Source organism: Pituophis catenifer, unplaced genomic scaffold (assembly GCF_029215685.1).
Source record: "Pituophis catenifer annectens isolate HBS135680 unplaced genomic scaffold, rPitCat1.0.hap2 SCAF_3, whole genome shotgun sequence".
NCBI lineage: Eukaryota > Metazoa > Chordata > Lepidosauria > Squamata > Colubridae > Pituophis > Pituophis catenifer.
Window position 1 is genome coordinate 62,731,819 of NW_027256883.1, and position 27,160 is coordinate 62,758,978.

At 36.4% G+C, this 27,160-nt stretch overlaps 1 protein-coding gene across 3 annotated transcripts in view; it reads left to right on the top strand.

Annotated features, from left to right (window-relative positions):
- Positions 1–549: 549 nt before the first annotated feature.
- The window catches only part of ATP9B (ATPase phospholipid transporting 9B (putative)), a 150,954-nt gene continuing 124,343 nt past the window's right edge, over positions 550–27,160 (top strand). For 2 of the 3 annotated variants that reach the window (XM_070940653.1, XM_070940654.1), the window contains exons 1-3: positions 745–839; positions 15,520–15,693; positions 25,495–25,645. In XM_070940653.1, coding sequence (XP_070796754.1) covers positions 745–839; positions 15,520–15,693; positions 25,495–25,645 — 420 coding nt within the window. Of the gene's footprint in view, positions 691–744; positions 840–15,519; positions 15,694–25,494; positions 25,646–27,160 lie in introns of those variants that run through there. The other variant, XM_070940655.1, reaches the window with a different exon arrangement.

Sequence of the window (27,160 nt, forward strand, 5' to 3'; positions counted from 1 at the left end):
GAGGAGGGGAAGATTACAACCTCCAAAAATCTCATACTACAAACTGAAGCGTGCTGTCCGTTTATCAACTAACTTTCTACCAAACGCGCGCAGGAGTGCAGTGTAAATTGTCCAATTCCCACTGGAAAGTTTATGATTCATTTAAAACAAAAACAAAAACCATACATACATGCATACTACCAACTTCCTTGGCGGCTTACAAACTACGATGAAAATACGGCCAGTTGTATATATCACGCAAAAATAACTCCAGTAAACAACCTGAGAAACTAGTTTTTGAGCCCCCCCTTCTCCCCATAATATGTTGCCACTATTGCTCAGAAACATGGCAGGTAGAGCCAGGCCTCCTCCGTGGAGACTTTGCACTACTTCGCTCTCCTACACCTTCCCCGCTGGTCCTCGAAGACCGCGCGCCCGCCTCACGCGCTCGCAGGAGCCCACCACCCACCCGGGCTCGGGAAGCAAGCGCGAGCGTCCCTCTCAAGCTGGATTGGTCAGGCTACTCCGCCCACTTTCCTCCTCTGCCCCCGCCCCCTCGCCTCTCCTTCCTTTCTTCTCGTTTTCTCCTCTCTCGTCGCTTCGGCCCGCCTCGAGTCTCGACTGCGTCACCGGCGTATTACGTGTCCCCGTGACGTCAGGCGCGTCGACGATGACGACCCAATCCCTCCGGCTGAAGGCGGGGGGGAAAGAGTGAGTGAGTGAGAGAGAGCGAGCGAGAGAGGGGGGGGTGGGTTGGGAAGAAACATGGCGGATCAAATCCCTCTGCACCCGGTACCGCGCAGCACCCAACGGAGGGCGGCTTATTACACCAAAGCCTCGGCCTCACAGAGGCATAACAGGTACCGACCGGAAGCAACATGAACGGAAAGGGAAGGAGAAGGCGTGGGGGAGTGGTCGTCAAGGGATACCTGGGGGAGGAGGGGGGAGGGTCGACCGTGGGCACAGACCAACTTGAGTGGGGCGAGGAGCTGCTGCTTTTTCCCTTCCACCCACCAAGGCGAGAAATGTCCTTGTGTCTGCCTGGAGGCCAGGACCCGAATCGTTGGAACTCTCTGGGCCTTTGGACAGCTGCATCTGAGCTGCTTAGGGGTGCTTGGAGTGGGGGGGGGGGTTTCATGGGTAGGATGGTTGTCCCATCTGCCCCGAGAGACTGAAAAGCCTCCAGTTTGTTCAGTATGCAGGTGTCCCTCGTAGCCCCTGCTTCCTCCACTCTTCTGCAGCATCAAATGCTCAACCCCAAAGTCAGTTTCAGATCTAGACCTCAGTCCTTGAACTTAGAAAGAGGATTTTTAATAATAATACTTTTTATGCTTGCCCAGAAGCTTCTGGCTGCTAAAACTCTTTGGGTGTTAAGGGGAAAAAGTTTGTGGGACTCCTGATGAGTTTCTCCTATGAGTTCTTGGTTCTTTTCACTTTAGAAAGAAGTTTGTGAAGGGTCAGAAGATTTACAATTGTCTCTACCAGAAGGCACTAGGAGTTAAGCCATATCCTTTACCCTCTAAACATAAGCAATTTGTGCAAAATTGTGGTGCTTAGGGTAGTATGGGATTTTCCCAATCTGTATTTGATTTATTTCCTGTGGCCTTTTCTGGGGGGGCACCTGCCCTCTGGAATCAGCTGCCCCCAGAGATACGAAGAATCCAAGACCTCGGTGCCTTCCGCCGTGCCCTGAAGACCTTTCTTTTTCAGCAAACCGGGCTGGCTTAACACATTTTTAAATGTTTTTAATAGGTTTGTTATTGTTTTTAAATTATGGGGCCAAACGCATATATATCTTTTTAACTGTATTTTAATGTTTGTATTTATGTTTTTACTTTGGCTGTGCACCGCCCTGAGTCCTCCGGGAGAATGGTGGTATATAAATCTGATAATAAATAAATAAATAAATTGTAACAAGAATTTTTTTGAGTGATTCCTAGCTTTCTCTGCTAACTGTGCAGGAATTAAGGGTGCTTGCAAGAGAAAGATGTTTAACTAAGCCTCCAGTTATTGATTATGCAAATAGATTTTTTTTTTACAAAATTTTAGCCCAGTTCCAAAATAAGAGATTTACTTGGAAAATGGCTTGGCAGCATGTTTCTAGGAAAGATTTATTAAGAACATTAGAAATTTCTGTTAAGAATGCATATTTTGTTAAAAGTGATTTAGTTGTTATTTGCCTTTTGAAACACGTGATATTTGTAAAGCCACTGGCAGATATCTTTTTTATATTCTAAAAACAAAGTTATCCAGCACTGCACAGAAAGATAAGAACAGGAGTCCATCTGTTTGACTTACTTTGATGGCTAATCAAGATTTCTGCTTGAAGTAGAAAATTTTTTTCCTGACTAAGGTTGTTGATACAACCAAAGCTGAAATATTCTTGGATGAAAGTTTCTGTGATGCCAAAGTTTTACTTACTCTTTCTAGTATTTATGCAGAGGAATACAGATTACAATACAACTAGATTATTAGACAAAAACAATAGGAATTTCTGTTCAGTTTACCATACATTTGTTCCATACATTTGAGCAAGTTCCTCAAATTGCTTCTTTTTTTATTGGAATTTATTACTATCTTTACACATTTAATATAATAACTATAAGGTTATGACTAACATATTACCACAGATTTTGAAGTTAGTTTAAAAAGGCATGTCCAACCCATGGCCCACCACATGCAGTCCTAGTCAACTACTAATGCTGCCCCACAAGATTGTAAACTTTTAAAGAAAGTTTGTTATTTATATGCATTAATTATATTGTATATTTTATATGAAGACAATTTCACTTCACTCAATGTAGCCCAGGCAAGCCAAAAGGACACCCTTGGTTTCAAATGTATAAGTAACGGGGGAGGGGGGGAATCTGTGGAAAGAAATCAGAGTTCCTAACTGAACAGTATTGTACAAGTGGTGTTCGTTTTCGTGACAAATGCATGGCAGGGAAGAGCTCTTGCTCCTCACATGGACCAGATGTTACAGGCCATAGCAATATCAATAATATGGGAGACTTCTACTTTACCAGTCCTGAAAAACATCCACAAGGTTTGTTCTTTGGACTTGTTTATTATTTGCATCTCCGTGATGCTCCCCATAGATGCCAATCTTGTCTTCCAGTTACATCTGTTGCCTAACAAAATAGGCAAATAAAACAGGGACCTTTGGAAACCTTTGATAAAATAGAAAGAAGTGCAAATAGGAAATAATCAGGGAACCTGATTGGAACATCCTAAATGTAAGAAAAAGAGTCCTTATTCGTAATTGAGGTAGTGAAGGACCATCTTTGGATCATAGGCTTTGTAGCTACTATTTCAGAACTATGAAATGAAGTATTATGAGACAAACTTTAGAGAATATTAATACTGTATCTCCAAGCTGAATACTTTTATAGGACTAATATATAAGATCTTAATTGCCTGGGTATTTTTTTTCAAAATAGAAGTTCTTGATGGCATTTGAACATTTTGTTCAATTTGGCATTTAAGCTACTAAAATTTCTTCTATCGCTGCCAAAATGCATTGAAAATAATGTTTGGATTAATACTGAGCTACATTTTGCTGTAAAACAGAGTTATAGCATTCTGACATGTTTATTTTTCTGCTTTAATTATTTTCTATAAATAACTCAAGGTGGTGAACATACCTAATACTTCTTTCTCCTATTTTCTACACAACAACAGCCCTGGTAGGTGAATTGGGCTGAGAGAATGACTTGCCTAAAGTTAACTGGCCAGTTTTCATGCCTAAGGCAGAACTAGAACTCACAATCTCCTGATATTTGTTTATAGAGATGCAGCTATTATGATTCCAGATTTAGTTATTTGTATTAATTCATACCATACTTTTTAACAGCTTTGATGTAACTATGATTTTGATTGGCTGGAATGTAATATTTTACTAATGGCTTTACATTTTAACGTAGAGATTTAAATCTATCAATATGTTTCGTAAAAGTAGAATAATCAAGAATTTAAGAAGTTATTAATTAAGAACATCAAATCCAAAATCTTGTCCCACACAGGAAACCAAGTTAAAACAATTACAGTTCTCCAGTCTTTTCTTGAATATACCTGATGAAGGACTGCCCTCTGGGTACTTTATTTCCCTTTGCCTAATTGCTTGCAATGTTAGCAAGTTTTTCTTTATATTCAACCACCAGGATCTGCTTTTCTGTAAATGAAGATTATTATTTTGTGATGAAAAAAGGTATTGAACTGGCTGTTTTCTATGTGTTATTATTTGAGTTTTTTGAAGATTTGCTGTTACATCTTCTCTCAGTCTTCTTTTCTCAACATAAAACCTACCCATTTTTATCAATCTCTCACCATAGTAGTGTTGTGCTCTGCCAGCAGCCTGCGGAGCTGGCAGCAGAGTCGGACAGTGAGGAGGCTGGGGAGGACCATGGGCCAGTCCTGGAGTCTGGAGAAGGGTCGGACAAGGGCTTTGCGTCGGAGGCAGAGAAAGGGCCATCTGGGAGATATGTGCTGCCTCTGGAGCCTCCAGAGTCAGACCTCAGCAAGGCAGAGGAACAGGGGGAGCCTGTTCCCAGTGCACGCATGTCCAGAGCTGCCAAAAGGCAAGAACAGCTAAAACAAAAGGGACAACTTGGGAGTAGGGCTGGGAAATGATTGGCCCCTTCCCATAAGACTTAAAAGAGGAGCAAAGGCACGTGGGCCTTTGCAGGAAGCAGTGTTTGTTCGTTCTGTTCAGCTTAAAGCCTGAAGCTCTGTTTGATTCTGGACTCCTTGTGGCTTTGCCAATTAGGTCTTTGGCAGCGAGTCAAGGGAGATAAAGGTGGGTGATTATCCCGAAGGACTTCTCCTGAAGGACTCTTTATAACTAATTGGGACTCATCTGTGAATGAACAGAATTCACAGCTGTTGCAATAAAACAGGCTTTTGGGACTACTTGTGTGTTTTAATGACTCAAGAAGCCTAGGTCAGAACAAGTACTAGTTGCCAACTAACAGCCAAAAAAGAATTTTGTAAAAGAATTTTAGTTACTATTGATATCTCTCCAATTTATATCTTAGCTTGTTATCTTGTTAGTTATTACTAGGAACTACATGTTCTTAAAATATCATAAATATTATACTATATGACTAAAAGAAATGTATTTAATTTATCTGGGGTTACAATTTTTACTGCTGGTTTGCAATAATAAAGGAATAAATAACTTCCAAAAAGGTACTAAATAGTGAATTTTTCTATATTATCGTGTTTCCCCGAAAATACAACCTACTCAAAAAGTACGTCTTAGCTTGATTTTTATATGTGTGCCCAATATAAGCCCTACCCCCAAAATAAGCCCTAATTAAGACCCCACCCACTCCAGGGTGCACAGGTAAAAATTAAGCTAGGGTGGGGATGGGAGGGTGGAGCTGCCCTACTACTTACCTTCAGATAGTTGCAGCCAGGCCTCACATACCTCGGCCCATTTCTTCTGTAGCTAGCAAGGCTTTCCTGAAGGCATCTAGCCGATAACAGAGCTCCAGATCGATCCGGAGCTCTGTTATTGGCTGCAGAGGCCTTCAGGAAATCTTTTTTAGGTGGAAAAAAAATATAACACAGGATCTTATTTTGGGGGAAACACGGTAGTATAAATTTTATTAACAAACTATTGTTAACAGTTCTTAAAACATTATTAAATTCCTTGAATTTTAATGACAAATGATGGTTATTTGGTATTGCATTTAGAATAATTTTGCATATATTTGTCATGTTTAACTATGTCTTTGGAGGAAAATATTATTAAAGAAAAGGGATTATGTTTTCTGATATTGATTGGTTTGATCTGTGTATTATATATGCTGTTCTGATGTGCGCTGTCAAATCAGTTGACAGCCAAATTTCCTATATCTCATAAAATGGTTAAAATATAATATTTCAGAATATATTTATTGACAGGGATTTTAGAACAAAAGAAAAACAGTTTTCTATTGTTATTACTGATCTTCTAATTGAGGAATGATGAAACTTTTTAAAGTGTACACCAGTTTAAAGGCAAGAGTAAATCTGTGAATGAGATAGGCAGTATTTAAAATTTGATGAATTATATATGAATGAATGAATGAATGAATAAACAAACTTTCAAATTCCTTAGTATGTGTTCATAAAATTAGTAACTACTATACTTAGTTATGCATTTGCTTTCTTTAGGTACGAATTAATGCATTTTGCAATTGAGAGTCAAGTCTTAATGTTCTGTTTTTGTTTTGTATAAACCTGAGATCCTTGTAGACCTCTTTCTGAAAAAACACTATTTTCTCTTCTCTGAAACACCCCAAGATCTTAAAATCTGAGCCAGTCATCTGTCTTCTGTGCCTAATAGAGAACAGAACTTACTATCATCCGGTTTCCAGGCCATCATCTTAACTACTACACCAAACTATCTCCCCACAAAACAAGTGTTTTTTTTTCCTGATTCTTTCAACAGATTTTGGTATTAGCAGCCTGGTATATATCAGTAGCTAGACACTAAAGGTACTGTAGAGAAGCAATTCCATGCCCATTAGGGTTATATATTCCCAAAAACTGTGGATGTGGGATTATTTCTGTTACAAATGGCTGATAGGCCATGATTCTACAGATCAAATTGCATTGTATGCTGTTTATGTTTAAAATTAATATGAAAAAGGTGTGAAAAATAATCTGGAGATGTGGGCTTGACTGTCACCCCTGTGCAGGTGATATTCAGCTGTTTGTTTTTAAATTGAATCTAGCTGAGAGATGTGGGTTTTTTTCTAAATCTCTGTGTGAGATACAACATAAACTTCGTCAAGACAAGCAAAGTTTTGGTAATGTATGGTTTGTTTGTCAACCTAAGAATATTGACCCAAAGGTGTTTTTTTTCAAGAGGCTTCTGGACTTTCTGGTTTTGTTTTGTTTTTAAGACGTTTTGCTTCTCTTCCCAGAAGTGACCTGGATGACTGAGAATCTCTACAGAAATTTAGTTGTGCATTAAGAATATTGAGAACCAGCTAGTTTTTGACAATCTTAGATTGATTCATGGGGCCAGCATTCACTTTGATTCCCATCAGAATTATTTATTTTAAATTCTTTCTAAATTGTTGAAAAAAATAATGTGGAGCGTAAAAAATAAAGCAGCATAAAATAGAACAAAAACATGAACAAATATTGATAAAAGCACGCATACAATAATATTGACAGACATAGTATAGTCTTGCTTCAGTTTGAAAATTAACTCATGGTGACATCAACCTTATGGAGGTGATTTACTATTGCCTTTTTCTGGGATGCCTCTAGGACTGGTATTTCCTGGGCTGCCATCCAAGTAATAACTAGGTCTGACTGCAGTCAGCCATCTAGCTGGACAAATAGTGATAACAACACTACAAATTCACAACGCTGTAATTTCTCCTGAAGAAAAAGATACATACTCGGGAAATGTTTGAACCTATAATGCAGAGACTTTAGCAGCTGCATCTTCAGGAAGTGCAGGAGGGAGAGTTTACCCAAGCCAATCCCAAACCTTTTTGAATGTGTATTGCAATATTGCACAAATATGCAAAAGAGATGGAAGCTGCATATGTGACCCTGCTTTTGTCATTTTGATAAAAACAATAGGATCTTACAGAACAGGAGTCACCAACCTTTCAGACCTCAGGGACCACTAAATTCATAATTTTAAATCCTTCAGACCACTAATATGATCTGCCTAATGACTGGCTGGGTGGGTGTGGCTAGGTGGTCATGTGACTGGGTGGGCGTAGCCAACTCTGTCACTCACATCGAGATGCGCCTCACCAGCCTCTACTCGCCCCTCCCAGCCACTCCTCAGCTGCTTGCCTGGGCTCTTTAGGGCTCCAACAGGAAGCAGTAGTTGGAGCTAAGCAGCCGCCATGAGAAAGAGTTGGCAAAAGAGCTGGCTCAGTTCAAATTGGATCTGACTGAGAAGTAGGCTCAGCAGAAGCACCTCACTGAAGACTATGAGCATAGGCTTTCCAAGCAGAGGGAAGACCTGCAGGAGTGCAAGGCCAGGTACAGGTGCCTGGAGCTCAGCGGGCTGAGATGGTCAGCCAGTTCCAGGCCACTGGAACAAGGCCCTCTGGCTCTTCACCACCAGCAGCTCTTCCCTCCAGCCTTTGCCCAAAGCCCCACACCAGGAGGCTGAAGCAGACCCCAAGTCAGAATTTCTCCCCCCCCCTCTACCCACACAAAAAGATCCCTAAGGGGGAGACTCTGCAGCAACACAAACGTTCATTGCACCTATCTGTCCTAGGGGCTGTAATTTGAGGACCCCTGATTTAGTGCAATATAAAAAATGCAAATAATTTTTCTGCAGACCACCAAAATTTTCTCGCAGACCACCAGTGGTCCACAGACCACCAGTTGGTGAGCGCTGCTCTGTTGATTCATTTTGTATTATATCTCTTTTAGAAGGTGTATGTTTCTACATAGTTGCCCTTTAAACGAGGAGGAAGAAAGGTTAAAAGAAATAGATTTGTTCTTTTATTTTCCAGTTCAGCACATCTGCTTATAAGTGCTGACTTTCTGAATGTTGTTTCAGAAATACACTACTTTAGAACTCAGGTTTAAAGGTTGTCCTTTAAAAGTATGTCTGATTATCTAATCTATTCTCAAGAATTTTTGATTCATGTTTTGTTCTTAAATGTGTATGTGATTCATGCTCATGTTTATTGCCTGACCTTATTTAAATCTTTCTACATCTTTAAAATACCTTTTGTTTGTTTATTTAGGTTTTTTTGTAATTGATATCAAAGTACTTAAACCTTAGACAAAAATAGTAAGCATTCTCTAGGTTCATATAGTTAAGCTTTGTCAATGTCTTTGTATTAATATATTAGTCAATTCTCAGTGTATCTTTATTTTAAGATCAAAATAGAGATTATGCCTTGTTTTCTTCGCTGTTATCCACAAAAGAAGTAATAAAAAAAGATACATCAGTTTATTGTTTCAGTCAATAGAATTGTTTCAGGTCCTATGAGTCAGAATTATAACACATTATTCCAGTTCAGTGAAGAATGCTCAAGTAAGAGGTGTGATCTCCGTTTGTATTAATGATAACTTTCCTGATAAAACAGAAGCACATATTATAATAAATTAAAAGGCTGAAGGTATTGAAGACATGCATTTATCTATATGGGATTCTGATGTGCTTCAGGTATGCTTACATTTCAAAATGTAAAGTATGAACTGTAAAACATGGATTTCTTTCTTTGTTTCTAGAATTACTGAAAAAAATATCCTCATGATTATACAAATTATAAATTACATATACGATCTGTCATATATGAGTCCACATGCTCTTGCACAGAAAATTTAATGAATGGTATACTACCTCCATAAATATAAATTAAGTAACTGGCCCTAAAAATGTAGCAATCTGTTTGTTATATTACTGGAGAAGTGTTATTTAAAATCTCTGAGCCTTTTTCTTTAGTACACTGGTGTTATGTATGACATTTTTATTTCACAAGATATATGAACAGATAGCTATTTCAGCAAGAACTTTGTGCAGTCTGCCAGGCATTCAAAATAATGTATTATAATATAAAATAAATCATAGCAGATTTTTTTCAATGATGTGCTCCACCTTATTAGCATTGAAAATAGCTATATATAGGGAGATTTTGTATATGATTAATAGTTAAAGATTAAATCCATGTTGTGGAAATGAATCTACTTCATAGTTTCTCTTAATAAAAGATATAATTTTTATGTTCATTGCACATTCACTAACAATAGCAATAGCATTTAGGCTTATATACCACCCTAAAGTGCTTTACAGCACTCTCTGGGTTGTTTACAATGTCATCATATTTCTCCTAACAAATGTAAACATTTGTCAAAAATGGAGAAGGCCATTTTCGCCCTCCCCAGGCTCCTAGAAAGCCTCTGGAGCCTGGGGACAGTGAAAAATGGGCCTACCAGGCCCACCATGCCATCATGTGCTAAAAGCAGGGGGCGCAAACACATAGACTTTAAGCCAGATATTTTTTTATTAGGGATTGTGCCAGAAATATACAATAGAGAATTGAGATATTTGATTGTGAATGTTTTAACAGCGCTAGAATTGTGTTTGCTAAAAACTGGAAAAATAAGAAAATACCAATTCAAGATGAAGTTACTAAGAAAATCATGGAATGTGCTGAAATGAGTAAATTGATATTTGAAATTAGAGAACAAGAAGATAAACAATATTATAAGATATAGGATTTATTTTATCAGTGGCTAGATAATAAAACATGGAAATGAAATATGAAACATGAAATGAATGTTATAAATATAATATTTGAAAATAATTTTTATGAAGCGATAAAGCCATAGTTAAATAAATGATAAATGATTATTTGTTTGACAATATGAAAAATTAGATAATTAGTAAACTTTGAAAATGGGGATGAAGCACAAAAGACTTGTAACCGACCAACACACTGTTTGCAATTGTAATGGATGATGGATTTATGTTTTATGTTTTGTTTAAAAATAAAAAAAATTCAAAAAAATAAAAAATAAAAGCAGGGGACGCATGCGTAGGGGTGGGGCGCATTGAATTATGGGTGTGGGCACACACGTGAGCGACCTCTCCGTGCTCCCCCTGCTTTTGGCATGACGGCAAAAAGGTTAGCCATCACTGCTATAGACAGTTTAAATCTGCTGAGGGCACTTTCTACTTTTGGTCACTGAACTTTGGACTTGGGCTCTGTGAAAAAGAAAAATATTGGCTTGTAAAATGTTTTAGTTTTGATAATGGAAATCTATCTCTCTTTCCTATATCTAGCCCCTGGAAAAATAATATTTTAAGGCAGAGAGACTCAGTAGTTTACACAGAGTTGACTTGTCAACCAGATTGGTTTATTTATTTCCCAAAATACAATCAGTCCCTCAGGATCTTCTGTGTTCCTATTATTCAATGACAAAAAGACAAATAAAATATCAGAATTTTCCATGTGAAGAGTTATAAGTCTTACGAAAAAAGTGGGAGGAAGCAAATGGAATGAAGTCAGTGTGTGTGTGTGCACCGTCCTAAATGAGAAGTAATTGTTTATCTTATTTTATATAAGATTGCTTCTATCTTAGAAATTGAATGGTCCTATAATCAGGAGGTTGATAGCTGTATTTAAAAAAACTTAAACACATCTTCATTTGACTGCTGCTTTGAACTTTCCTGGAGAAACAATTGGATATAGCTGTAATAATAATTACTTAATACAATATTTGTAGCTGCATTTTAAGTTTTGCTGTTGCTTGATAGCTCATGCAGTAATGTAAAATAAAAGAACTTTTAAAATGTATGATAAATGGTGATAGGCAGTGTTTATTGTCTAAAGCAAGGGTGGGGAATGATGGCCCTTTTATGACTTGGGGACTTCAAGTCCCAGAATTCCTGAGCCAGCCGGTCCAGAGGCACATTTGGAATTTTGAGAATATATGTGGGATTCGCACTCAAAATGGTTGCCATGATGAACACCTATTTACAAGAAAACAGACAAGTTCCCAATTGCCACCCAACACATAGCACCAAAATTAATATCCCAGTGATAATAAATAGGCAATAAATACAACACTAGAGGCTGTTGCTTTTCTTTGCAAAATGCAATCTTCTTTAATTTTTTCAGGGTTTTTTAAAAGTCATTGGGAGGTAGCTAGGGCATGTTGCCTTGTTATTTAATGTATTCTTTAGTTATCCTTTTAAAAGCTTTTAAAAATAATCTTGTATAGATTTCTCTGCAGATATTTAGATATAATTAATTTCAAAGTGGCTATTACAATCTTTTAGTTTTTTAGAATGCTTTTTTATTTACTAACTATTTTTTGCAAGATATCTCTCTGATTTCATATAAGTACTGTGAGTTTTTCATTCTTATCTATTTATTCTTGTTACTTTTACAGCTTTTTTATTTTATAACAAAGTTTTTAATGTTACACTTAATTGTCACTCATAAAAAAGCTTCTCAACCAATTATCTAGTATATAGGACACTAGATTACAAAGAAATCAAGGTTATTTTGCTGTGAAAAATCCATTATTCATCATTGCATTGTTTTTAAATACTGTTCTAAATTTTTTTTAACACAAAAGGAAAATGGCTTTTGGAAAAGAATAAATTACCTGCCAGTTGAAAGGCTGCATTTTGAAGTCAAGATACTAAACATGATACTTGTTTGTTATCTCAGAAGTTGTTTATGTATATTATTAGAATAGCCATCTTGGTTTTTAAAATAATTTTAAAAAATAGATTTTTTTTACAGTGAACTGTTAATTTTCGTTCTGTAATTTCTGAAAGAATTGCAAGATATGTATGACCTTTCGTATGAAATAGGAATATATATATATATTTAGCAAGTACTAGAGTAGAGGCCACATTATGCTAACAAAAAAAATTAAAAGCATTATTCATTTTTGGCAACTAGAGAGAAAGAAGCTGAAGGTTAGCACTTGTCCCGCAAACCAGAATATTGACATTTTTGCTAGAATTTAGAGTTTCCAGAAGCTTTATATTAATGGAACAACAATATTAGATTCAGTCTAATGAGTGCACGATTTACAGTTTCCAAATTTGGACAGAGATATAGTGAAAGGAAAATGGACAAGACTTTTCTCTCTCCTAACTTCTGTTGTGAATATAGTTACATTGGAGTGGGTCAGATTGGAGAATGTCATCTATGCCAGAATTCTATTTCCACAGGAATGAACAAAGTCCCCTAGAACAGCGGTCTCCAACCTTTCTGGCTCGGTGGATCAATAGGGGGCAGACATGGCGGGGAGGGAAGAGGGAATGGTTTTGTGCACACAGACATGCACACTGCTTTCACAAATGCAGCTTCACGCACATGCACGCCCACCACTTCTGCAGCCTGGTTCCAAATGGCCACCAGTCAACAGACCAAGTGTTGGGGACCCTTGCTCTAGAACAGTGTTTCTTAAACATTTTGTTCTCAGAACCCCTTCTCAAATAATTATGGAAGATCCCAAAATATCTGTCATTTATATGGGTTATATTTATATTTACTGTATTAAAAATTAATGCATTTGTAGAATACTTAGTGAATCATATTAACATACCATGTTTCCTTGAAAATAAGACCCTATCTTATATTTTTTTGAACCCTGAGATAAGTGTTTGGCTTTATTGCCATGCACTCAAAAGTCCAATTGGGCTTATTATTGGGGATGCCTTATTTTGGGGGAAACAGGGTATGTATTTTTGATGAATATCAAAAATTATTTTGATAATTTTATTTATCAAAAATATTTAATTTCGTAACAAATAAAAACTAAGAATTTGTTCTACAAACTAAGACATTGTTTTAAATTTTTGCAAATACAGTTAGTATCAGGCAAATAATGTCAATTTTGTGGACCCCGTCATGGATGTCCAAAGTCTGTAGTAGAATAATAGATTCCCAGAAACCATTATCAACTGACTTACTGCTTCCACTGTTAATACACTGTTACAATAAATGAATATGTTACAAATCTATTCTATAATGAAAATAGACTCTGTTTACTCATTCATTCATTCATTCATTCATTCATTCATTCATTCATTCATTCACACACCCTTAAATTTTTATTAACCAAAACTCCAGTTCTGATGCTAGAACAAAGACCTTTTCGTAAGTGGGGAAACGTTCTTGGATAGGATAAAAGAGATTAATTTAGTTTAGTTTAGTTTATTTGATTTGTATACTGTCCTACTCCCGAAGGGCTCAGGGTGGTGAACAGCCAAACAATAAAATACATAGATTCAAAAAATTTTAAAAACCAGATAAAATCGAATTAAACCATTTTGGCCCAGACAAATTAAAACACCCCAATAATTTAAAAACAGATTAAAATTTACATATTAAAAAGGGGGAAAAGATTAGGCCAAGCCTGGTGGAATAAAAAGGTCTTCACAGCGTGGCGGAAGGTGCGCAGATCCGGGATCCTCCGTATCTCCGGGGGGAGCTCATTCCAGACAGTAGGTGCCCCCACAGAGAAGGCTCTCCCCCTAGGGGCCGCCAGTTGACATAGTTTGGCTGACAGCACCCGGAGGAGTCCCTCTCTATGAGAGCGTACTGGCTGGCGGGAGGCTATTGGTGGTAGTAGGCGGTCCCGTAGGTAACAGGTCCTAAGCCATGGAGTGCTCTAAAGGTGGTAATCAAAACCTTGAAGCGCACCCGGAAGACCACCGGGAGCCAGTGCAGCTCACGCAGGAGAGGTGTTACATGGGAGCGCCATGTCGCTCCCATTACCACCCGCGCGGCCGCACTCTGCGCCAGTTGGAGCCTCCAGGTGCTCCTAAAGGGGAGCCCCATGTAGAGAGCATTGCAATAGTCCAGGCGGGAGGTGACGAGGGCATGAGTGACTGTGCGTAAGGAGTCCCGATCCAGAAAGGGACGCAACTGGCGAATCAGGCGGACCTGATGAAAAATCCTCCTGGTCACAGCCGTCAAATGCTCTTCTAAAGACAGCCGTGAGTCCAGGAGGATGCCCAAGTTGCGAGCCCTCTCCGTGGGGGCCAATGATTCGCCCCCAATAGTCAGTGATGGCGCCAACTGACTATATCGGGACGTCAGAAACCACAGCCACTCGGTCTTGGATGGGTTGAGCCTGAGCCTGTTCTCCCCATCCAGATCCGTATGGCCTCCAGGCACCGGGACATCACTTCAAGGGCATCGTTGGGGTGATCCGGGGTGGAGATGTACAGCTGGGTGTCATCAGCGTACTGGTGGTACTTCACCCCGAAATCACAGATGATCTCGCCCAGCGGCTTCACATAAATGTTGAACAGGAGAGGTGAGAGGACCGACCCTTGGGGCACCCCACATATGAGGGGCCTCGGGGTCGACCTCTGTCCCCAATTGAGATTGTTGTCTCAATTGTTTCTGCTACTTACTGACAATTCTCCAGCCTGCATTACCTATCTTAAATTGAAACATTCATTGTCTTTATGAGAATAACAAATGTAATTAATTTTATAAAATTATATTTTATACTTTTAAATATAGTTGGATCTCTCTCCTTTGCTACTGTACATGGTGTCATGTGTAGAATCACAAGTATAGATAATGCAGACTTGATCATCCACAGGGAGGTCGAAGGGGGAAATGTCAAAGCATATGAGGATGGCATGGTTACACAGACGTGAGGATGCCAGCATGTTATTACAGAATTTGTATGGCTATGTCATCATGTAGGCATAATTGAGTGCCATTGTAGATTTTTAAAACAATTAGCACTTTTTTTCAAATTTCATGAGTCAGGGAATATGTATTGATTATTAATACATATCGCTATTTTTTTTACTGTTTATTTTTACCTTGCTGCAATACTGGTTATTGCAACAAGGATTCAGATTGAACAGATATAAAAGTCACCTTAATTTACCTATATTTGTCACTGAATCTTGCAACAATCCTACTCAGTTCATCTAACATATTAGGTGTTTTCAGGAGTGCCTATCAATCCTCTGTATAAATGAGGTTGCTTTCCTTGAACACCTTTTCAGCATGACAGTATTGGATTTGTATTCCATCTTAATTATTTTATTTGCTTTAATATTAATAGATACCCAATAGAAGATGAGCCTTCTCACTTGGATGAAATGCCTCTAATGATGTCAGAAGAAGGCTTTGAAAATGATGAAAGTGATTATCACACATTACCAAGAGCCAGGATTTCTCAAAGAAAAAGAGGTTTAGAATGGTTCATCTGTGGTGGCTGGAAATTTCTTTGCACCAGGTTTGTGACTAATTCTGTTGTTTTGTTTAAATGCAAGATCTCCTGATTTCTACATCAGATTTAAATAAATACAGATTATTTTATAAAATAGGTTAAAACAAGTTTTTGTTAGTTTAAAGATTTATATATGTTAAATTTTCTATAAAATCCATAGAAGACAAATAAACTAAAGTGGTTAGAAAGAATTTCTATTAAATGCAAGACAGGAATTGGCATTCACTAGCTTCAGAGAAAATCATTATAGTTTGATGGAACAAGGTCTTGGGAGGTAAATTCTAATCTTGGTGCCTTATTGCAATAAGGATATTATCTTCTAAAAGTTAGTTTCTTAGTTTCTTACCATAAGTTGGCCTGTAGTTGTCTGGTGCTACTCCTTTTGTTGGATATTTCATTATCAGATAGATTTTGTCAAATGTTCCCCAATCTTCAGTTTCACATTCTTGCAGTATGTTGTTAAACTGCTTAGGAAGGAGTGGTTATACACCAGTAACTCTGTCAGAATGGTTATATCTTATATAAATGATAAAACATCAAATCCCATCAATGGGGCAGGTTTAGAGTCCCAGATTTTAAAAAAAGTAGTAAGATGGAGAAAGGTTGTTCCTATATTAAAAATAAATTTCATGTTACCCTTCAAATAATTTATATTTTACTTAAGTAAGGTATTTTTTAGGTGTCTTATTGAAGAACAAGAGCATAAGTTTAGATTTCTAAATTTGAGACTGTTACAAAAGATAAAAGTAGGGCTCAAGACTTCAGACTGACAAAGTTTAAGAAGAAAAAATTGCATTGTTTGCTTTGGTAATAGTACTCTGGTAATTTTTAAAATATACCCTTTATAGTAATGTAACTAATTCCCACTGTTGTTTATTTTTAACTTTTCTTTTTTAAGCATATATTAGTTCTACCTATTTTCATTTGTTTAAAGATTACAGTAGGCAAAATTCTTATTTGCAGGTTTTATTCCTAACTTATTTTTATGACCTGAAAAGAAAGATGGCAGTACCCTTTCACTGATATTCCCCAGAGTCTTAACACTAATTCACTAACAGTGGGTAATATCTTGAATTGATTGATGTTGGTGAAAGGGGAAACGTAAATTCATTAACTGATGATAAGTTAACATTTCAGCTTTAAAGGTTAAAAAGTACATGTAACTGATGACTCTAGAGTGAATACAAGTTTAAATTATCTCCTGGTACTCTCCTGTCATTTATAAAGCTCTTGTGTTGAACCCTCATGCTTGACTTCAGCAGAGTCTCTTGAGTAAATTAGTCTTGCATTGTCAGGAGCACTCTTATTTTAAGTTTATATTAAATGCACCTTTTGCAGTAAAGAGCTGTAGTAATAGTTTGCTAAAGATCTGGGTATCTGTTTTTGAAACACACATTAGAAATGATCCAAGTGCCTCAACCGGAAGTCCTGTGTGGTTTTGTGCACACAGACATGCACACTGCTTTCACAAATGCAGCTTCACGCACATGCATGCCCACCACTTCTGCAGCCTGGTTCTGAATGGCCATCAGTCAACAGACCAAGTGTTGGGGACCCCTGCTCTAGAACAGTGTTTCTTAAACATTTTGTTCTCAGAACCCCTTCTCAAATAAATAATTATGGAAGATCCCAAAATATCTGTCATTTATATGGGTTATATTTATATTTACTGTATTAAAAATTAATGCATTTGTAGAATACTTAGTGAATCATATTAACATACCATGTTTCCTTGAAAATAAGACCCTATCTTATATTTTTTTGAACCCTGAGATAAGTGTTTGGTCTTATTGCCATGCGCTCAAAAGCCCGATTGGGCTTATTATTGGGAATGCCTTATTTTGGGGGAAACAGGGTATGTATTTTTGATGAATATCAAAAATTATTTTGATAATTTTATTTATCAAAAATATTTTATTTCGTAACAAATAAAAACTAAAAATTTGTTCTACAAACTAAGACATTGTTTTAAATTTTTGCAAATACAGTTAGTATCAGGCAAATAATGTCAATTTTGATCATCAGAGGCTTTTAAAAGCATTTTTTTACAACCTCTTCAGCCAAAGTGGTTGTAGAAAAAATGCTTTGAAAAGTTTTTTTAAAAAAAAAGTTGGCCACGCCCACCCAGTCACATTACCCCACCACCAAGCCATGCCCACAGAACCGGTAGTAACAAAATTTACATTTCACCACTGGCTTGGTGGGTGTGGCTTGTGGACATGGCAGGGGAAGGATACTATAAAATCCCCATTCCCACCCCACTCCAGGGGAAGGTTATTGCAAAATCCCCATTTCCTCACGATCAGCTGGGACTTGGAAGGCAGAGAATAGATGGGGGCGGGGCCAGTCAGAATGTTTACTACCGGTTCTCCGAACTACTCAAAATTTCCACTACAGGTTCTCCAGAACTGGTCAGGACCTGCTGAAACCCACTTCTGAATCAGCCCCATCATGGTAGCAGCAAAGATCTTGGATTCTTTAGCAATGTCCACATTTTTTCAATCCCTAAACTCGAACATATCAGACAGTAAACCTAAAATAAAGGTTAGGAGCAAATTGCTATTAATTCTAGCCATCTTCTCCTGCAAAATTATTCTTTTGTTTCCTTACATTCTTTTTCTCCTAAATGTCAAGTACAAATTCAAATCTTTATTGTCAGTGCACAACATATGTGCAATGAGATTGGTTGAGCTCCCTCAGTGCACCCCCTCTTCCGCAACACAATACAACTCACAGTGAAGACAGAAAATCCCTAACCCAGTAAATCATATTAACAAAACACCCAGTCCTATTGCACCAGTGTGAACATGTTACACATTGTGCCGGCCCTGCAGTCCATCATACTACATAGTTACGATGTTATTTCTCATTCAGGAGTCTGACAGCCCACAGATAAAAACTTTATTTTATTTTATTTATTTTATATCCAATTTATATACCGCCCTTCTCCCTGAGGACTCAGGGCAGTGTACAGCCGAATAAAAACATAAATTACAAACATTGAAATAGTATTAAAAGAATATATATAAATTTGGCCCCGTAATTTAAGAACAATAACAAACCCATTTAAAACATTTAAAAATTAAGAAAAAAAGTTAAGCCAGCCCGGCTTGCTGAAAAAAGAAGGTTTTAAGGGCACGGCGGAAGGCACCGAGGTCTTGGATTCTCCTTATCTCTTGGGGGCAGTTGGTTCCAGAGGGTGGGTGCCCCCACAGAGAAGGCCCTCCCCCTGGGGGTCACCAGCCTACATTGTTTGGCTGATGGCACCCCGAGGAGGCCCTCTCTGTGGGAGCGCACAGGTCGATGAGAGGCCGTCGGTAGCAGCAGGCGGTCTCGAAGATATCTAGGTCCTATGCCATGGAGCGCTTTAAAGGTGATAACCAACACCTTGTTATCAACTGTTCTTCAACCTTTTTGTACGGCTGGCTATACTTCTATATCTCCTTCCCGATGGTAGGAGGGTAAAGAAGTGATGACCAGGGTGAGAGTTGTACCATGCATAACTCTTTTGCTTCTTATAGGAAATGAGATTCCAATGTTAATATAACTCTTTTATTTTTATTTTTTAACAAAACTATATGTCATTGATAAATGGACTGCAATGAAGCCAGCTTCTGCAGGTTGATAAAAACGTTGGATGTTACATTCCCTTTGCTGAACTGATATATATGTCAGGCACCTAGTTTTACTTCTTAAGATCAGTATTTGCAGTTTAACATTTGACGTGAGAAAAAAAAAACATTATTTGTTTGAGGTTTTTCCCTTTGCAATATTTAGGAGAATCCTAAGATAGTCTTTCTATGTATCTTATAAGATCTGATTTGCAATTGTTGGGTAAAGTAGTATATCCATGGCAGCAGTCTAGCACACATATATTTGGTACTTCCACTTTGATTTACAGGTAGTCCTCACTTACCAATGGTTATTGGGACTAGGATTCTGTTGCTAAGCAGTGCAGTCATGAGGCACATGTCATATCACCATGCCAACTTACGATGGCAGTTCCGGCAGTCCCAGAAGCCACATGATCACAGTATCTTTCGGTTACTTGATCACCATTTGCGACCTTCTACCTGCTTCCCTATTGACTTTGCTTGAAGGTCACAAATGGTGAGCACGTGACCATAGGATAGGATGCTGCAATGTCATAATTGCGAGCTGATCACCCAGTGCCTGAATTGCATTCATGTGATCACAGAGAGCCTGTGACAGGCACAATTATGGGGACCCATTATAAGTACCCCCTATTCGGTGGTGGTGTAACTTCAAACCGTTTCTGAACAAGTAGATGTTAAATAAGGACTGCCTGTATATGTTCCCAATTTACTATTCATGTGATTGCTGGGCTCAGATGAAATGTTTTAATCCATAAAGCTACTAGCTATAGTTTATGAAAAAAAAATGAACATGTGCATCCTTAGCATTGGCTAGATCATTTTCGTCTATTGGACTTGAAAAGGAACTTTTTATATATTTTATTATATTTTTACTTCAGAAAATTAGATTTGGTAGAGAGTTTTCTCCCTATCTGATTTAAATGAATTCTTTTTCTTGAGGTTGGGTAATTTGTAAAAAGAAAGAAGATCTTAAGTAATCACAGGAGAAAAGTTTGGTTTATTTGTGAATTGTGCAGTATTTATTTATCATATATTTTTCATCGACTGCACCATATTAAAAACATGCATAAAAGTATTCTCTGGAATGAGCATATAACTGAGCAATTGTTTTACTGAGTATGTTAATTATAACTCTTTTTTTATCAAATCTCACCTTACTCAAAATTGGTCATATAAACATGTTGGTTTCAGTGATCTGTAAAGCATTTAATTTTCAGAAAAATGCATTATTTGCAACCTATGTTTATAACTGTTAAAGCCTGTGAAAATAATGAGTGTTTAGCAGTAATTATTTCTCTTCATTTTAATTTGGGCATTCTCTTTTAGCTAGAGAAATTATAATGCATGTAGATCAATACTCTAGAGTTCTTTGGGCTGGATTGATTTTTTTTTCTCAAGAGATTTACATTCCATTTCTTATAAAAACACTTTATCCCTATTAAAATGATGCTACTGAATGGCATTTCCATTTGAAATGAAGGGAATACCAAATACTTGGATTAGTTTGTACTCTTAAAATGGCCTCTACACTTCAGTTTAAATGCAACATATTTGTTGTATAGAAACATGAGGGTTTTAGTATCAGATTTATTTAATAACTGCTGATTTTTTTTATAATACAATCTTCCAAAACCAAACTGGGGAACTTATTTTTCTTTCTTGTATTTATCACTCTAAAAAGTTATACACATATTTTAGCAAGCCTATTTTGTTTCCCAGAGGAACCCTCCATTATATATCATAGACCATACTGGAATATACAGAACATACCAAAAGTTAGGCCGTATAGACCAACCACAGTATGTTTTACTAATTCATATTTTTTATGTTACTATATTTAGGAATGTTCAAAGATTGTGCATCAAACAAATAAGAAAAAAAGGCCAACCAATTTCAACAGTTAATGTAATTTATATAATAAAGTTTCTATTGGGCTTGACTTTAGGTATACCCTGTATACATGAGGCAACAGTGAACTGGCCTAATAGTATATAAAAACAAAAGAACTTTTTACAATGTTCATTGAGATATTATTTTGTACAGTTTGTTTTAGTAAAATAAAATACAATTAATGAAGTTCTGGTTTGTGGACACTGCTTAGGCTGCATTTTGGCTTTCAGATAATACATACAGATTGTGCAAGTATTAAACTGCTAAGAAAAGATGCTATACTTGCCCTTAGCCAAAACACCCAGGAGATATTGCTGCATAAACTGTTAACATTTTTTTTGTATTTTATGCTACGTTTTTGTGTTTCATATAATGGTCCTGGTCTTTGAGCATACTGTACATAAATAGATAAACTAATACATTTAAATAGATTGAACTATTATATAAATAGATTAAATAGATTGAACTAGGGAACTCTTGTATCTTTATGCTCTTACATTTTGAATCACTTTCTGAATCTTGGCCAGAAGATTGGGAGTGATGGCGTTTTGGAGGGAGGGGGGGATCTGTTGTGTTTCTTCATAAGACAGATATCATTGGATGTTATCCATAGTTTTCTGCACTAAGTTGACTCAAATGGCTTTTTTCCCCTGTAGAATTTGCTGGCTTGATAATAAATATTTTTTTAAAAGCCAGATAGTAAATAAATCTAGATATGCAAACATTTTATGCCTCATGTTCCAATTTTTACATTACTTTAAATCTATGAGAAATAACTACCATTAATATCTTTTATTAGCAACATGAATATTTTGTTCCTAGGGTTCTTTTTAATCCTTGGATTCCAATTTCAAAATACTATCTCTAAATATAACCAAATGCTGCTGCTTATTTAAAGAAGCCTTCATTAATTCACTGGTCAAAGAAACATGACAAAAAGGACACAACAACATTTCCATGCAAAATGAAAGGACTTATTTTGTTTCTGCATGGAGATGAGCTAATGATGTAGGTTTTCAGAGTATTGAAACCCATTTGCCTGTAATAAATACTTCAACATTGAATTGTCAAAATCTATAATTATTTCCATCAGTGAGACCTCAGTGCATCTGAAGGCTTAAAGTGTGCTTATCTTTAAGTGCCAATCAGCTTTTCTTAGAAACATCACAACCGCTGAGCTGTGCCAAACTTTGTTCAAGAATAAGTAATGTGTTTGTTAAGTTGATTGTGTTACTTGCTGCCTAAGATTCTAAGGATAAATGGGACGGAGAAAAAGGTAAAGTGGAAAGGTTGCATGATCATCCACCATTTATAAAGGCTGTTCATTCAAAATATTCTGGTTTGTAATCTGAAGTGCACAAGATATTGAAAGAACTATCATGGAAAGATATATATGTGTCCCTTCAATTCAGCTTTTTGATTCCTGGCAACTGCATGGACTAGTTCCTGCAGTCTTCTTGAGAAGGTTTTTTCCGGAGTGGTTTGTCATTGCTTCCATTCTAAAACTGAGAAAAACGAGTGACTAGCCCAAAGTCACCCTTCTGGTTTCATGCCTAAGGTAAGACCAGAACTTATAGTCTCCCAATTTCTAGCCTGATGCCCCAGGCTAAGCTAAACCAAACTGGCTCTCATAATGCTAGTAGATATTACATAGTTACAAATTAATTTTATCCGACTCACTGCCATGTTATAATGAGAGGGGAAATCATTAAATATATTGTTTATATGATACATAGAATAATGTTTAAGACCATTTTAATAAGCATCAGGATAATATGTTATTTTTTTTGTTTATGCCTAACTAAAGTCTATATAGCCTCTTTATTGCAGTATTCAAAGAAGCTATGAATACTGAACAAATATTGAGAGTGAAAACAGAGTTTAGAAATATTTACTGTATTTTTCGAACTATAAGATGCACTGGTGTATAAGATGCACCAAGATTTCGAAGAGGTAAGCAAGAAAAAAAAAACATTTTTGCCCTCTCCAGCCCCCAGGAGCACTCTGGAGACCTCCCAAACCCACTGGGTGTCCCGTTTTTTGCAAAAATGGGACCCACAGAGAGTTAGGGAGGCCAAAAACGGACCCATTTTTTGCAAAAAAAATGGCGTTTTTTGCCCTTCCCAGCCCAAAGGAGCACTCTGCAGGCCTCCCAAACCCTCTGCACACCCTGTTTTTGCAAAAAACGGGACATGCGAGGCGGGTTTCAGGAGGCCAAAATGGCTGTATTCGGTGTATAAGACACACCAACATTTCCACCCTCTCTTGGGGGGGTGGAGAAGTGTATCTTATACTCCAAAAAGTACGGTAAGCTGCCTATAAAACTCAAGACAACCTGCATCATTACTCTGTAGATCCTGCTGTCTTTATCTTGTTTAAATCTTAGGTTTTCCAATAATATGACTTTTGAAATTTTCTAAGCTCTTCATAACAAAAAAGTATCACACTTCTATTTTTCTTCATTTTCACCTGTTTCATGCCTAGTAACATTCAATGATAATATGCTCAGAATGAAAGAAGTATATTCAGGACTGCAATGTTAATTAAATAATTCCTTTCATAAAAGAAGCCATTGTCCCATCCTGGTTATCTGATCTTCAGAAAGTTCAGAGACATTTTTTATCTTTTCCAGCTTTAGCAAGGAATATTTCTATATCTAACCATGACACTCAACTTTCTAAAGGCTTGAGTTAGTTGTGAGATAATATTGTTTGCCTGTCTGAGTTCATATTTACTTGCACATACTGTATACAAGAAGATTTTAATACTCTCTCATAAGTAATAAGTAGGTTTGGTGGAAAAGCAGTATAGTTTATTATTTGATTGCACTCTAGCAATTATCTTTTATAATTATTTACCGTGTTTTCCCAAAAATAAGACCCTGAACCCTGAAATAAGCACTTGGCCTTATTGCCATGTGCTCTAAAGCACGATTGGGCTTATTATCAGGGGATGTCTTATTTTGGGAAAAACAGGTAATTATAAAGTAATCAATGTTTAATTTGTTTTCATTGCCTTGTTTGCTTTAATAAAGTTTAGCTTAAAATCACTATAAAATACATTATTAGCTATTAAATCTTGATTTGGAAATTACCTGTTATCTAATCCCAGGTTCAAACCAAACTGTATACAAATTACATTGGGTTATATGCTTATGCACAATCTAATGAAATCATTCATCATCATTTAATTTTATAATGAAATTTACACAATTTATAATTTATAAATTTAATTGTGAAATAAATTTATAAAATCAAAAATTAATTCCTATGAGAAAAAGAAAATTGTCATTCAGATTCTACAAGCCCATATGTTCCAGGAAGAACATGGCTAATGCAATAGAAACCATTTGGAAGGATGGCATTATATTATACAATTCTGCATGCTTTAAAAATTATTCCAAACAATATTAATATGCAAATTCCGTTGTCTCTTTGAAGCAGCTGTGTCTTTTTTCAGGCTTCCATTGAGGAATCGACTCCTTCCATTGAGGAATTGACTTAAAGCTCTCAAATGACCAAGACTATTCATTATGGATAATTTTTGAAACATGTTAGATTTGCTGTTATATTTCAACCAAAATTATTATTAATCTTAGTATAGTACTACTTTATCCTAGTGTTATAACTAACAGCCAGATTATAAATGGCGTTGCATATACAGGAACTTTTCACTTCTGTTAGCATTATTTCATGCTCTGAAATACTGACCTAGAAAATTGTAAACTTATTGGAGTAGTTATAAGGTGGAAGGAAGGTAGATATAACAGAAATCTTTTGTAGCTGTCTCTCAATGAATCTCCTGAGATCCAAGGTTAGTATCTTTTTAACTGTGGTAATGGGTTTTGACTGACTTGATCAAGACTGGGAAATAGCTTACTCTGACAAAAAAACTCTCTAACTCTGTGCGTAAAACTTAGTTATGTTTTGGTTTATTTGGATAGCTAGTTAGATTTCTATTCCTCCTTTCCTTGAGCAGCTGACAGAAAATGATTAGCTAAAGGTCACTGAGTAAATTTCACTACCTAAGGATCGACTTGAATTTGTGTGTCTCTGCTAGTAGTCCAACATTTTCCCCATATCAAACTGGCTTGCTCCTCTTCCAAGAAAAAACTTACAATAACATTTTAAGGAACATTTAGTTAATTTTAGCAGAGTCAGTTCTCCACTGTGCGATTAAATGATTTTAGTCCACACAAGAAAACTCTTAAGTAATGTTTAATATGTTGTAAGATTTCTTGTTGTTGAAAATTAAAGACAATGGCTTTGGCTCTTTCTTCCTCTCCCCTCTCTTTCTGCAGTTGCTGTGATTGGCTTATAAACATTTGCCGGAGGAAAAAAGAACTTAAGGCACGCACAGTATGGCTTGGATGTCCTGAAAAATGTGAAGAAAAGTATCCAAGAAATGCTATAAAAAACCAAAAATACAATGTCTTTACATTTATACCTGGGGTAAGGCAACCTAAATATGAAAATTGTATTTTACAGTATTATTACATGATATCTATCAACATCTAGTTGTATACTCTTTCTTGTAATAGTTTCACATTGAAGATTTTTTTTTCTTGTACAAAAGAGATAATAGAGAGCAAAGTGGAATTAGGGGCTGATTTCGGTGTTTAGTTTTCCAAAACTGTAAATCTGTTTTCAAAAGAAATAACTTCTATGTAACAAATGAAATATTGTATATTATAGCAAACTTAACAACATCTTTTAAAAACAATGACTGATTATATATTTATCTGGTGTGTAGCATAGCACTAAAAACAGTTAACACTCCAACAATAAGTAGTATTGGTGTTCTAAATTATGTGATAATTTTTGACTAGGTCTTGCCTATATATTTGGTAATTAATATTTTGCCACCAGTATGTATAAATAAAAATTCCTCTTAATAACATTTTCAGCTAAAGACTATATAAACATTTCAGATACATGGCTTAAGCTGTTAGGGAAGAAGTAGAAAATATTTTTTAATCTATTTTTAAAGTGTGTATTTAAATCTGTATAATAAGTGAAATGTATATGCTACATTTTATATATTAGTGAAGATAGAACCAATATTCAGAAATCAAATTGACCAAATTTGCTTTATAAAACGGTTGTAAAAACCATTCACATGCTCTTATTTAAGAGTTCTTAAGAGTTAATTTACCCTTTTTACAATTGTAAAACTATATGTCAGAGTAAGATTTCAGTTGTGAGTTATGAGAGAAAGAACTTTTTTCCCCTTTGTATCCATGAGTAAAGTAACCCTCTTTTAAATGCAGAATAAATGGTTAGAAAGCTCATTTTCCAGTATGGCTAGTGGTACAGATTACAAGAAAACCCATAAATATAGTAATTCCTTTTATATATGAAAAGCATATATTGTACTGCCTATTATGTGTACTATAGGCGTATAACAAAACCCCTTATTAAGTAAATCCAGTTTAAAATAACATTCCTGTCCCTTCAGATTTTGTTTTTGCTTATTATGGTTTTCAAGATGCAGAATTCTTTTCAGTACTGACAATAATAATTTGTTGTAATACAATTTGTGCAAATCACAAAAGGGCACAGTTTGGCATTTTTTGTTCTTTGACTAATTTCACTAAATTCTATTATGACTTTAGCATTGATTCTTTCGATAGTTAGTCTTGTACTTTCTAATTTAATATTTGACTGAAAAGTAACTCTTTAGGGAGAGGTGTTTCAATGAGTATAAAATAAACAGGCTATTATATACTGTGCCTTTTACTGCAGTAATAAATTGCTTTGTTTTTTTGTTGACAAGAATGCTGCGACTTTCAAATCTTAATTTCAATAAGAATGCAGATTTTCTAATTGTTATGCATTGGTTTTCTCTCCACTACCCCTACTTACCAGTGCTATTCAACTAACTGTCACGTGCATGAATATTTCTAGTACTCCTCCCCCCCATCCTTATTAAAAAGAGAAAAAAGTGTTCAGAATGTGTTTTCTTTT